This window comes from Rhinolophus ferrumequinum, chromosome 15 (assembly GCF_004115265.2).
Source record: "Rhinolophus ferrumequinum isolate MPI-CBG mRhiFer1 chromosome 15, mRhiFer1_v1.p, whole genome shotgun sequence".
NCBI lineage: Eukaryota > Metazoa > Chordata > Mammalia > Chiroptera > Rhinolophidae > Rhinolophus > Rhinolophus ferrumequinum.
In genome coordinates, this window is record NC_046298.1 from 32,694,927 (window position 1) to 32,709,001 (window position 14,075).

General features: G+C 41.6%; 1 protein-coding gene across 10 annotated transcripts in view; it reads left to right on the forward strand.

Moving 5' to 3' along the window:
• Positions 1 to 14,075, forward strand: part of BANP (BTG3 associated nuclear protein) — a 133,905-nt gene that overhangs the window by 26,890 nt on the left and 92,940 nt on the right. For all 10 annotated transcript variants that reach the window (XR_004425181.1, XR_004425182.1, XM_033128960.1 and 7 more), the window contains 2 exons: positions 4,960 to 5,051; positions 7,964 to 8,163. Coding sequence is in view for 8 of the 10 variants with exons in the window: in XM_033128960.1 (XP_032984851.1) it covers positions 4,960 to 5,051; positions 7,964 to 8,163 (292 nt within the window). In the remaining 2 variants the exon portion in view is untranslated. The remainder of the gene's footprint in view (positions 1 to 4,959; positions 5,052 to 7,963; positions 8,164 to 14,075) is intronic.

A 14,075-nucleotide genomic window follows, 5' to 3' on the forward strand; every position in this document is an offset into this window, starting at 1 on the left:
AAAAAGAGAACTATATATGACCCAACAATTCGACTTCTGGGTATTTATCCAAAGAAATTCCAAACATTAATTTGAAAATATATGTGCATCCCTATGTTCATTGCAGCGTTATTTACAATAGCCAAAATATGGAAGCAACCTAAGAGTCCATCAATAGACGACTGGATAAAGAAGAAGTGGTTCATATATACAGTGGAATATTGGCCATAAAAAGTGAAATCTTACCATTTGCAACAACATGGTTGGACCTACAGGGGATTATGCTAAATGAAATAAATCAGAGAAAGACAAATACCATATGATTTTACTTATATGTGGAATCTGAAAAACAAAGTGAAAAAGAAACAGACTCATAGATACAGAGAATAAACTGGTGGTTGCCAGGTGGGAGGGTGCTTGGGGGGCTGGGTGAGAAAGGTGAAGGGATTAAGAAGTACAAATTTGGCAGTTACAAAATAGTCATGGAGATGTAGAGTACAGCATAGGGAATATAGTCAGTAATATTGTAATAACAATGTGTGGCGTCAGGTGGTGACTAGAGTTATTGGGGGATCACTGTCATAAGTTATATGAATGTCTAACCTCTGCTGTACGCCTGGAAGTAATATGATATTGAATGTCAACTATAATTGAAAAATAAAAAATAAAGTACTTAAACTATAAAAAAATGTTTTATGTGGTTTATATTTCTGTTAAGTTTGAAATCACAAACTCACACAATTAAGACACTGAATGTTTTGGTTGCCTGGTTTTTCTTTCTGGAATGGTAGAATTGAAATGTTGAATTATTTTTCCCACAGAAAAGAGAATTTTCAGAAATCTCATAAGAAAGTATGATGTCTGTGTTGTATGATCTGTTTGATACGTTAATTGAAAAACCTCATTTGTATATTAGTTATATGGAAAGGGAGAGTAATATAAATAATTTTGGAATTAAATGAGCAGTCATAAAGTAATGAAGTCACTCTTTTAGACACGCTATTCTTTAGTCAGTTTCCCTCTTATTTTGCTTCTGATTTGTTTATAAGAAGCACTGTCACCTGTTAACTGGCAAGATCAAGAGCCTTATCGGATCACTGAACAAAGTTAGGGCATACACGTGTAGCTGGTCAACCACAATTTTCTCTGAAAAAACTGTCCAGTTTGTTTAGAGCTAGAACTTGTAGGCTTGATGTCATTAGCCCCACACCTTAGACACCACTGAACTTAAAAAAGAAGAAGCACTATCACTGTATATAACATTGAAAATATCTGTGTTCATATTTTGGTTCAATATCTGAATGATGATTTTTTTAGAAAGCACACACTGCAGTCTAAAAGAAAAATGTTCCAGTTACATAAAATTGAAGCATTTTTAGAACTATTAAAATTCTGACAGCTAACTTTCCAAATAAATTCTTTCTCTCTAGATTACAGTCCAAAGAAGGCTTAGAGCATCATTTCTCATCTTAGTTTTGTTCCATTTCTGTTCCTTAAATAACTGGGAACTACAGTTTATTGGCTATTTAATGAAAACCTACTGTGTGAAGGGTGGTTCTCTGAGGCCTTTGTAGACAGAAAGCCTGCAATCTCTGACCCAAACAAACTTGCACACACCCGGCGAATACCGTGGTGCGTTACACACGTTTGCATCCAGAGTGGGTTTAAGAGTGAGATTATTTTTTCCTCATCTCTAAAATCGGGCCTTTGTGAAATTGAAAAGTATAGTCAAGCAAGTATAAACAATAAAAATTTCCCATAGTCTTAGCGATAGATCTGCTTTTAAATTGTTGGCATTTATGTCCTTCCAGTTTTTTAAAATTTTCATTTAAAACAAAAATGGTTAGTTTCTGGTTTTGCATGTACTCATCATGGCTGCACATACTTTACCTGTCTGCACATATTGTGACTTTCCTAGGGCCTATCATTCCCGCTGATTGTGGTGGCTTTAAAATGAACATTGAGTTCTTTAGTCTAATTCTAAAAGTAATGCATGCAAAACTATAAAAAGCAATGCAGCAAAAGACAAAGAAGAAAAGAAACTCGCAGCCCCACAGTCCACGGGAAGTTATTGCTGATTCCTGGTGCGGGTGCCTCTGTAGTCTGCCTCCTTTCACACATCTCCTTCTCTGCTTCAGCGCCCTTTGCTTCTGGCCTTGAGGTGCTTCACACTGCCAAGGAGCATGGAGTCTTCTTTTCTGTAGTTACAGGAGCCAGCTGTGTGGCCCTGGACAAGTCACCTAATCTCTCTGGACTTGTTTTCTATTCAGCAAATTAAAAGGATTCCAATAACAATTGCCAGGGTCTCTTTCTTGTCCTCCAGTCCTGGTATAACTACCAGTTTTTTGGGGGGAGCAACTAGGTTGTGACTAAGGTCCTGAGAATCTGTTTCACTCCCCGCAAATACTTGTGGAGATGGATCTCTGTGGAAGGGCATGAGGCGTTCCCTGCTGCACAGGGATGCAATCCCTTAGGGCGGCTGGATGCCTCTTGTTACTGTTGGCCCTTGGCTGGTTTCTGCAGGGGAGCTTCAGGTAATCACCTCTGGGAGACCAGTTTACTGCTCTTTCTTTGGACCTGTAAAAGGTTCATGTTAGAGCCCTAGGACTATGCAGTGGCTTTAAACTTGAGAGTTTTAAGATGAATCATCTAGTAGTACATACAGGTTTAACGGCATTGCCACTCTTTTTAAAATTGAGATCTTATTTGGAACCTTAACATACAAGGTCTGACAATTAAGTTCGTGAACTTGTTGCACCGCTGTTGCTAACCTTTTTTTGATATTAGAGGGCTTATTCATTATGAATTTGTACCAACTGGACAAACAGTTAACCAAGTTTACTATTTGGAAGTGCTGAAAAGGCTGCGTGAAAAACTTAGACGACCTGAACTTTTCGCCAACAATTCATGGCTCTTACATCACGACAATGCACCAGCTCCCACGGCACTGTCTGTGAGTGAGTTTTTAGCCAGTAAGCAAATAACTGTATTGGAACACCCTCCCTATTCAACTGATCTGGCCCCCAATGACTTCTTTCTTTATCTGAAGATAAAGGAAATATTGAAAGGAAGACATTTTGATGACAATCAGGACATCAAGGGTAATACGACGACAGCTCTGATGGCCATTCCAGAAAAAGAGTTCCCAAATTGCTTTGAAGGGTGGACTAGGCACTGGCGTCGGTGCATAGCTTCCCAAGGGGAGTACTTCGAAGGTGACCATAGTGATATTCAGCAATGAGGTATGTAGCACTGTTTCCAGGATGAGTTCGCAGACTTAATTGTCACACCTTGTATATACTAGCCTGTCGAAGTGGAGGTTCTTTGAAGTGGGGCCAGGACTGCAGAGACTTGTGTACTTGGCTTCCCCTGTGCTTGCCCCAATCCTCCCTTAGCAGATGAGGAATCGAATGCCAGCAAAATGAGCTTTACCCACATCTGTGGACAGCCTTGTGTATGAGGGGCAGGGGGTCGGTCTGCTTTGGGGGTATGCGCTGTGCCACTGCTGATGTCACAGCGTGAGCAGGCATTAGTTCCGGCATCCACGTGGGCCTGGATGGAAGGTGGATAGATTTCCCTGAGTGGAGGTGGTTGCACGGTTGGGGATACAGGGAGGGCTGGAGGGGAAAAGCTAAGACACGGTCAGACAGCACTGTCTAAGCAAGGCAGGCATCGTCTGTCCACAGCGAGTTTTTCCGGCTCAGCTGTAGCCTGGGGTGCATTTGAAAGGAGAACAGATGATAAGCCAAAGTGTGCATGCACCATAGTTTTTTCTCCATGGGTGGACACGCTCCCAAAGTGCTATGGTAAGCGCACTTCTGTGTGTGCATGTGTATATACACAATATGATACTATATGTGTTCTGTGTATATATTTATATATAGTCTCATACACTGGTACTCATTTCTGTAGAACAGAGTCACAAACTGATATTACTGTTAAAAAGTGAGTGGAAACCATGAACCGGCAGAGCTGTTCACATTACATTGCTAAGTGAAGATAAGATGCAGACACATCTGTTGATAAGATGGCCTTGGCCCTCCTGTGTATATGTAAGATGTTTGTGTCCATGTGTGAGCGTGTAGGAAGAGGTGAGGAGAAGTACACCCGGCAGTTAACACTGGTAATTTCAGGCAAGGAGCTGAGAAGGAAAAAAATACTGTAACAAAGTGGAAAAGTACTCATGGTATCGTGTTCGATAAAAACGTTGAATACAAAATTCTGTAATTGCTCATATGTAGGTGTTTATTGATTGGCTAGGTCTAGGACAAAGGATCAGGGACAGAGAAACTCAATTTGCAAAGATAATGAGGTTGTGGACAGTTTTGATCTTTGATTTTTGTGGTTGTCTTTAGTATTGCTTTTGTAGTTAATTTTAGATGAAAGGAAGGATTTGGGGACCCTGTTGTGACAGGCTTGAATGTAGGCTGAGTTACTTATCTGTGAGGGAACCATGAAGATCAACTGGAAATTGCTGAGACATTGATTTCAGCAGCACTGCGTAAAAACTTTCTATATAACTTAGCATGTTAAGTTTGGCACTGTTTTGATGACCAACACCTAAGAAAATATAATAACCAGAGAGTGGTTTTGAATTTGCAATGAGGTAGTCATCAGACAAGAAATCAAAGTTGGGAAGAAATAATTATTATTGATTGGGTTTTTTGATGTTGAAATTCATACAGGGCAGCTTATTAGAGCATTGAATGAGAAGCCGGTAGTTGTGGTGTTAGAATCAACCCCGTGGCACATAGGGGAGATTATCCAGTGTCTCGGTTTTACTGAGGTTAAGGAGAGGGCCTATATTCTATCTGAGAGTTTTAAGTTAAAACTATAACAAGGTAAAATATGAAACAGGTTGTGCCATTTCTCATTGAATCTTAAGATGTCAGAGCTGTTCACTCTCTTAATACTAAAATAGTTCTGTAAAACTTTTCATTATTCAAGTTTAAGTCTTTTGTTTCTGCCTTTGGTTTTCAGTTGTACTGGAGAATCATGTAGTGACAGACGAGGATGAACCAGCTTTGAAACGCCAGCGACTAGAGATCAATTGCCAGGACCCCTCCATAAAGGTAAAAATACCAATACATTTTATTACTTATATCTTCGTTTCCTAGGACTGCCACACAAATTGTAAAAACTGGGGAGCCTAAAACAACAGGAATTTATCCTCTCACAGCTTTGGAGGCCAGAGGTCTGAAATCGAGGTGTCAGCAGGGCTGTGCTCCCTCCAAAGCCTCCAGGGGAGGATCCTTCCTGTCCCTCCCAGCTCCTGGGGGCTCTAGGCATCCCTTGACTTGTGGTCACATCCCTCCAGCCTCTGCCTCCATCTTCACATGGCCTCCTTCCTATGTGTCTGTGTCTGTTTCCCTTTTTCTTCTCTTCTAAAGACATTGTTAAATTTAGGGACCACACTGATGCAGGAAGATCTCATCTTGAGATCCTTGATAAATTATATCTACAAAGACTCTTTCCCAAATAAGACCACATTCATAGGTTCTGGGGATTAGGATGTAGAGGCATGGTTTTGGGGAGTCATCGTTCAACCCCCTACATTGTGCATAAAGCCATTTTCCCCCCTTAAAGTGTATGAAGAATAAACATTGTTCAGACTGAGATTGCTGCCAAATGAGGCGTCTTCCTATGGGACTGTAGACCTGTTGTGGACAGAAGGAAAGAAAGCAATTTGTGTGGCAAATATTTTCCATTAGTGATAAAGTACTTCTGTACCTACCACTTAAGTCACCTACATTTTAAAGTTTACTGGATGCAGTTTTGGAAACCACTGAGTCAGTCAGTCAGTGAATTTGGATCTTTGGATTTGGTTACTTGGTTTAGTGTTTACACAGTCGTGGAGGTAAATATCAGCACATGTTGAGAGGAAAGCAATGCAAATGGAAACCGGAGTAACTTTTCATATAATCCCTCTGTTTACATGGGGTATCTGTTTAGAAACATTCATGTTCCCCCAAACTTAACAATTTTGTTAATAAGTGGAAGCAGTGGAAGCTTAAACATGTAGGTGTTTTAAAAGTGTATTCAGACTAATGGATAGAAGGTGACGATATTAGTAATGCCAGATTATTATATTTTAAAATAAAATGCAGTTAGAATTTTACCACCAGAGATACATTCGTTGTAAACATGAACAATACGGGAGTGTACAAAGTAAAAAATGAAAGCGGCCTAGCCTCAGCCTCAGCTCTAGTCCTGCTGTCAATCAGTTAGACTTTGGTCTGTGGTTTGAATACTGCCAAATGGAATACTTTTGAAAAAATTTGCCCGCCAAATTGCCAAGAACTCTTTAATGAATAGATTTGAATGTTTATGGTTAATATCACTTGTATATAAAGGACTTACTCACAAATACTATTCTGTCTTTCTTCTGTGTTATTACTTTGTTTGACACATTGTTTAATAGCACATAACAGTGATTTTTCCCCCAACCCCCATGCAGAATCAGTTCTAATTCAGAATTAAAATAATAAGGAGTAAAAACCTTTTTAAGAATTTTTAAGAATTTGGGAGCCCAGTGTTTGGTGTTTTCAAATTATAAAGAATAGTGGAGTTATCAGTGATTTTATCTCAATTCAGCCACCAATGAGTGGTTCTCAAGATGACTTACATTAGGTGAACCATGGACTTTGCCTCTTTGTAGATCCCAGTGAGAATGTGTGCACTGCCCTCTCACACTGCTTTTCTCCTGTTCTCCTGAGAACAGTCAGCGGAGGATGTGGCGTTAAGCCCTTTGCTTTACGTATTAGCACTTGCGATGAGTCTTACAGGGGGAGTGATTGCATGAGACAAAGTGAGTTGTTTGGACAACGTGTGGGTTTTATTTACCATATTGCTGCCCCTTACTGTCCTATTTCCCAGGCAGGCAGACAAATGCATTTAACTTCTTCAAAAGATCAGCTCAGTCTTTTGAAAATGCTCTGAATACGGGTATCCGTTTTCTTCTTGTGGGCCTTGATGCCAGCCGCATGATGGGATGTGTGATATTGCTCTAATGTTGCTGTTTTGCTTCAGAGGAGAAGAGTAGGCCTTAGCTGAGGTCAGCAGCAGTTGGACGGCACATCCTGTCAGTCAAAGAGAGGCCAGCCTTTATTGTGGGCAGGCAAGCAGAAGGAAAGACGGAAGGCAAATTCTTCATTATTTTTAGCTGTTGGCTCTTGAGCCAACCTTCCTACTAAATCGAGCTAGTGGATGCTTTACGAACTGCTCCTCACCAGCACCCTGAATCCTTCTACCAGCTGGTGCTACCTATTTAGTGTTTGCTGCACAGTGGAAGTCTTACCTGAAGACATGCTTCCGTCTGTATTCTTGTCGCCTCATGGCAGGAATGGCAATTGTGGGAAGTGAGGAGGCTTTCCTATCTGCTGCGTGGATTGACCCATTTCCTGGGTTTGGAGTCATGCATGTCCCTGCTTACTGTGATTAGCTGGAGTTAGTCATTGGGACCTGACTCTGCAATGATACAAGAGTGAGGCTGCTCTTCATATTGACCACTAGGTGGCAGGCGTGCTCTTCACAACTGCAGGGAACCCAGTGAACCCCATTTCAATATCCCGGCATTGGGGGTAATATGAATGTGCAGGCCCGGGGGATCCAGGCTGTTTTGATGGTACGTGTAATCTGTTTTCATAGTTAGAAACAAGTTGTAGGTGTAAATTTACTCATTAATAGAAGAACGTCCTAAAAACAACATACATTTTTGTTCCATGGACTTCAGTGTTAGTAAAGATCACAACGGCACGTAGAAATAAAACCACGATTAAGGTATCATCACATTTTAAATACAAGAGATTGAACTTGTTCACTCAAATGTTTCTGGCGTCTGACTAAAGAGCTAAAGTGCAGGGATGGATTGTTCTGTTGGAGTAGATACAACTGAAATGAGGAAATAGCTGTTTGGTGTTCCTTGAAACTGTCTCCTTCAAGTTAAAGATACCCCTTCTAAAGTTTTTCTTTTTTTCACTTCCAGTCATTCCTGTATTCCATTAACCAGACAATATGCTTACGATTGGATAGCATTGAAGCCAAGCTGCAAGCTCTCGAGGCCACTTGTAAATCATTGGAAGAAAAGCTGGACCTGGTTACGAACAAGCAGCACAGTCCCATCCAAGTCCCCATGGTGGCTGGCTCCCCTCTCGGCGCCACGCAGACTTGCAACAAAGTGCGATGGTAAGAACGGACCCCGGGGCCCAGGTCACCTCCTCACCAGGCTCCCAGTGCAGTTCCCGGAGCTGTTATGCACGTGAGGGCATGCATCAGCAGCTTCACGGCCCCTGTGTCAGTCAGACCCCAGATAAACACGGACACCCTGCTGGACCGGCTTGCACTCGGCCAGCCTCACCTTTTCCTTCCGACGTAAACCAGTCTGGTGCGTCATTTCTTTGGAATGAACCCACCAAATCTTTGAAGATGTGCATTTGTTTCTTTTCTTTTTTTTCCTGTTCTATCTGGTGAGTCGTTAGATATTTTTCTCCATAGGTAGTATTTATAAATTTCACTTGAGTATATCAAACTTTCCATTCATGTCTGTAGTTTTTATTGTGCTTATGTTTTAAAAAAAAGTACTTAGAGCCTGATCTTAGTGGGGTGTGTAGTAAGGAGTGTATGTACCGTTTGAATTGAAACTTTATGAAGAATTTAGTTAGATTGGAATACTGTCTCAAAGTCTTTGACCTGTTTATATATTTGTTAGTCCACGGCATCTGGTCACCTACGTGGGCTCCTGAGACGAGCTAAAGCTCAGGCACTGGCCAGCAGTTTCCATCAGTCCTGTTGACATTTCTGTCCTTTCCCACAACTGGCAACAAAGAAGCCATATTTGTGGCAGTGGCAAAATTTCTCTCTGTACTTCACTAGAACTTGAAGCGTATTTCCTGAGGGCTCTCCTGTTCTGGTTCTCTGGACCGACTGCACCTCCTGCCGTGTGTGTCTGTGAGGAGCAAGGGCGGTGGGCATCGTGGTGCGTGAGAGGAGAGGGAGCCACGGCGAGCCGGAAGGACAGCAGCGGGCAGGCCTTGCTGCCGGGCTGGGCTGGGTTCCGCCCTGCCTGGGTGCCCTGGCGACAGGAGCAGCATTAGGGGCTTTGTGTGCTTTTCAGGGGAATGTGGGATTGAGGAGGGGTTTCTGGTTGATTTTGTGATGCTCGCAAACATGCCTCAATTTCAAGGTGGCCACTTGTCCCGGTTTGTCTGGGACAGCTGTGGGTGACGCCTGCGGGGTGGGCATAATTAGTAGGACCTTATTTACCTCTCCAAGGTGTCCTGGTATGTTTGAAACACGGCGTGGCCCTTACGCCTCATCGCCAGCTGTGGGTCGGGGATTCTGGGAATCTCTGTCCCCAGAGGGCAGGTGGGGCAGTTCCTGGTGTTGCTGTGAGACGGGGTCTGTTGCCCTGGTGTGTGCTGTCCTGACAGGTCCTAACAGGTTCCCCGTGTGTTTTCTCCCAGCAAACGTATGTTGAGCATGTCCTCTGTGCAAGCAGCGAGTCTTAAACCTTTCAGACCCAGTGCCTTTTCTTAAAAAGATTTTTTTTTGTAATGCCCTCTTATTCTAAAATGCGATGTTTAGAAAATATAATTTGTAGTGAAAATATGAATATAATGCCTTAAGTATAATGGAAGGAGAAATGGCAGGATAGTAGTATGTAATAAAATGGGCCAGATGCCCAAACCTCCCGTGTCAAGTCCTGGTGACTCACACTAGTAAGTAATGGAATATTTATAAAATGACGAGCAATTCTTAATGAAGTTTTAGATAAAGCAAAGTATGATTTGTTTCTAGACTTGAACAAGAGTTGAATTCCTAGAAAATTCAAGTTTTAAAACTATCCAAAAATATTTCGTGTGTAAATACAGAATGGAATAAGATTGTGGGCTCAGAGTTAGAAGCATGTTTTTCACTCGTGAATGTCTGAGACATTTACACTTTGTGCGGAAAGATTTTTTGTTAGTTAAGACTCTCATGCATTGAAGGAGGTCTTAACCTCCTTGGCCTAAACCCACTAAATCTCAATGGTATCTCTTAATTTTGATAGCCAGATATGTCCCATTGTATTTCAAAACGCGTCCTGGGCACCTCCACTGAGAACTGTTGCTCTAAGGGTAAGAAAAGAATGAATGACATGCTTCCTGCCCTTAAGTAAGAAGCTTGCATATTATAAGGGTGGTCCTGTTTGGTGGTGTGTCACTCTTTCACCTGAGTTTGGAAGAGGTAATCTTCATGAGATGAGTCAGGGTAAATGTTGACAAAATCTATCCATTCAGATTCTACCTTTGATTATTTGTGATAGTTCCATCACGGTCAGGTGGAGAGGGAGAGTGTCCAGGGACTGGAGAGCTATTGTAGCTGTGGTTTGGACCTGAGGTGACTTGTTTTGACGCTCCTTCTGCCTGTCACAAGTTACCCTAGTTTGAAACTGCTAGAGTGACCTGGACCAAGTCATGTAGTCGTGTTGAGCCCGTTTCCAGTTTCCTCAGCTTTAAAAAGAGGACCAGAGAAGAAGGTGACTTAGGCCAGGATTCTTCCACAGTTCAAATGACAAAGCTGCCCACGCTCACTCACACAGGTGGGTGGGAGAGAGGTTGGCACCACTTCTGTTGAGGTTGTCCCTCCTGATTGGTGTACCACGTTCCTTTGAGTTGTATGATGACAGAGCTGCCCTCTTGGGCATTTCCAGGCTGCAGGGGGGCCACCATCTTTCTGGCTTTCTTCAGTGTTCCAGTGATTGCAGAGCTAGTGGAAAGAACCATTAGCAACTTTCCTGGTTAGAAATTCCACCATGCCTCCCTCTGCCAGGGGATTTTATCATTTAGAGATCTGCCATGGTTTTCTCTGTGTGTATTACCAAGAGGTAAAATAAAAGTATTCTAATACTGATTCAGATATATAATCTAGTTAACCCAAATCAGTTATGTTCTCTGATTTTAAAGAATCATATTGGTGAGATAAAATCAACCTATTATATAATAATATGCTTATCGTATATTGGAACGAGGTTTTATTAATATTCTTAGTGAAACTATTACCTATAAAAGTTTATGTAAGATTATTAGAAGGAAAAAAAATCATTCCTCCATTTTCTCATAGGCATAGTTTTAATAGGATGTACGTGAATGATTTTTAAGGAAGATTCTAAATCTGACATTTCTTTCCATGTAAGCTCTGAAAATGAGTAATAAAAATTGCCAACAATTAAAAACTGTTAACAAGAAAGTAAAGGATAAGAATTTAATCTCAGTATATCAATGAAAAAAATGTATATTTAAATTAGAAAGTTACTAAGTTTTGTAAACACATGTAAGTGATTATTGTCTGTCTTAAATGTGGGTAGTCTCAAAACAATTGAAAAATGGTTAACATTCTGAGTAATAAGGTAATTCCTCGAATTATTTATTTTGGGCCACAGATATTTAATATGAAAGTTCAAGTATGTAAGTCCTAGATTATTTTATAGCCAAATCATATGCTTTTAAAAATTACTTAAGATTCCTTTGGCTCACTTGTGTTTGTTGTGAATGATTTGTTGGGAACTCTGAGTGTAACGTCACAGGACAAATGCAGACACTGTACAGGTCTTTGCAGTTATAATGGGACCTCTAGATAGTGGATGAGAAGCTATTCACTGAAATAAACAACATTCCCTTCCATTTGGAGAGGCTGCACGTGGCCCAGGGCAGCCCCACCTGCTGGGGCTGGTGCCACCTCCCAGCTGTGGGGCCCACCGAGAAATCCTCTCAGCGCCAAAATCCACTCACGTGGCCAGTAATGAAAACCGGCCCAGGGTAGGCTGTGCTGTCAGCTCTGGGAGTTCTTCTCGTTAATCCCTGGAGCTCAGAAGGCAGTGGACTGCAGCCAACCTCAATTGGCATTTTGGATCCAGATTTTCAGATTCTACACCTGAATGAGATTCTTTAAATAAATTCAAGAAAAAAAGAAAAGAAGTAAAGAAAGGAAAACCTTTTTCTTCGATGCTGAAGCTTAATCGTTGTGGTAAAAACGTGAGGTTTCTCGGATGGGGTCTCACCCAACAATGGTATTCTACTTCGGGAAAAGAAAAATGGACTTGTAGCTAGGTACTTTTTTCTTCCTTACAAGTGTACCTACCATAAATTCAGATTTTGCTTGATTGGAATTCCAGGCGTAGTGACTTGAAGTTTTAACTCCGAAGCTGGTTAGCGTTGGTATTGGAAGTAGAGGACTACAGAAGCGTCTGTGCTGAGTTGGGGAAGTGTAAAAACCCCTTTTCTGCACTTTTTTTTTTTTTTTTTTTTTGAGTATAGACATAAAGCCATTTGAAGAGGGTGCAGTAAAGTAGGATACTGCTGAGCCTGGTGTTGGCCCCATTTGGGGTGCTGTCCTCGGTGATAGCTTCTGGAAGGCCAGCGTGCCTGCCTGCATGCAGTGCGTAGATCACGGGGTAGAATACCTGCTTGTCCAGCGAGGTCCTGTAGAATCAGACTGTCTGATAGACAGCAACTCAGAACCCAGAAGTTTTGGGCTTATGTTCGTTCACCTGCACATACTAACTAGAAAAATGCTTATGTTTCTTATTGTGAAAAGCAGTAGGTTTCTATTTTATTATTTTTATTTTTGTATGCACAAGTGGTTTATTTTTATTGAGATGCGATCGACGTAACAGATTTTCTTTTTTAAAAGCTTAAACATTTTTAAAGCTTTAACGTGTTTCTGTAATTTTAAACCAATTGTAATACGTCAGAGGCTTATTTATTATACTCTGAAAATACATGTAATTTCTTCTTCTTTTTTTTTTTTTTTTGCGAGAGTCGAACCGGCAACCTTGTGGTTGAGAGAACGTGCTCCAACCAACTGAGCCATCCAGGAGCTCAGCGGCAGCTCAGCTCAAGGTGCCGTGTTCAATCTTAGTTGCAGGGCGTGCTGCCCACTATCCCTTGCGGGACTTGAGGAATCGAACTGGCAACCTTGTGGTTGAGAGCCCGCGCTCCAACCAACTGAGCCATCCGGGAGCTCAGCGGCAGCTCAGCTCAAGGTGCCGTGTTCAATCTTAGTTGCAGGGGGCGGAACCCACCATCCGTTGTGGGACTCGAGGAATTGAACTGGCAACCTTCTGGTTGAGAGTCCACTGGCCCATGTGGGAATCGCACCGGCAGCCTCTGACTTAGGAGCATGGAGCTCTAACCGCCTGAGCCACTGGGCCAGCCCCCCATGTAATTTCTTTTAAAGTTTGTCTTTCAGAGAGATATGTCATGTAAAACATTTGGAAGGGGAAGTTTTTTTCTTCTTTTCCTTTAAACTGATTATTAATCTGCAGAGAATTGAAATATTTGATCAAGAAATTATTTAAATTCCCTCTAATATGCTGATTCTCTGTTTATGTCCCAGAGGATCTTTTGTTTTAAATGTTAATGGATATTTGTGGAAGACTCTTCTGGGTCTTTGAGCCCTCATGGCTTCTGGGTGGAGAGAGGTCTCCCTCTGAGCATGTCTGTTCCGGCGTTGGAGCACTGCCGTCTTGGCTAGGGTAAGCCGTGTTCAGAGTGTTTCCAGTTTGGGGTCATTGGCCTTCTCAGTCAAAAGTATAGCACTTCATAGGCTTTAGAAAATGTGACAAACTCAAGATAAGGTGGTTTGAATTGTGAAGTAATGGTTTGGTCTCAGGCATGACGGACTTGTTCAATTCTTTCCTTATTGAATTTTGAATTTTTGACGTTTCCGTTTCATTTTGTATGCATGTGATTTCTCTTCCCTACTGGTCTACACTACCACACACACCTGCAGACTTTTGGTGACCTCGTTGTGATTCCTTGTACATGTCAGGGCTGAGTACTATCCAAGGAAAACATACAGTTTACACACATGAAATGTCGGGAATCATTAATGTAATCTGATGGCTCAGAGGTGCAGTCTAAAAATCAAAGCAGATAATAAACATGGAGTCAAACCGTTTAATAGATTGTGCGCATTCTAATAATTTGGTGTACTTCTCTAGTTTTAGAATAACTCATACCCCATTGATTAGGATTGAGTTGAATCTGTGGATTAATTTGGAGACAGTTGCCGTCGTAACACAATTGAGTCTTCTGATACATGACCATGGTACACCT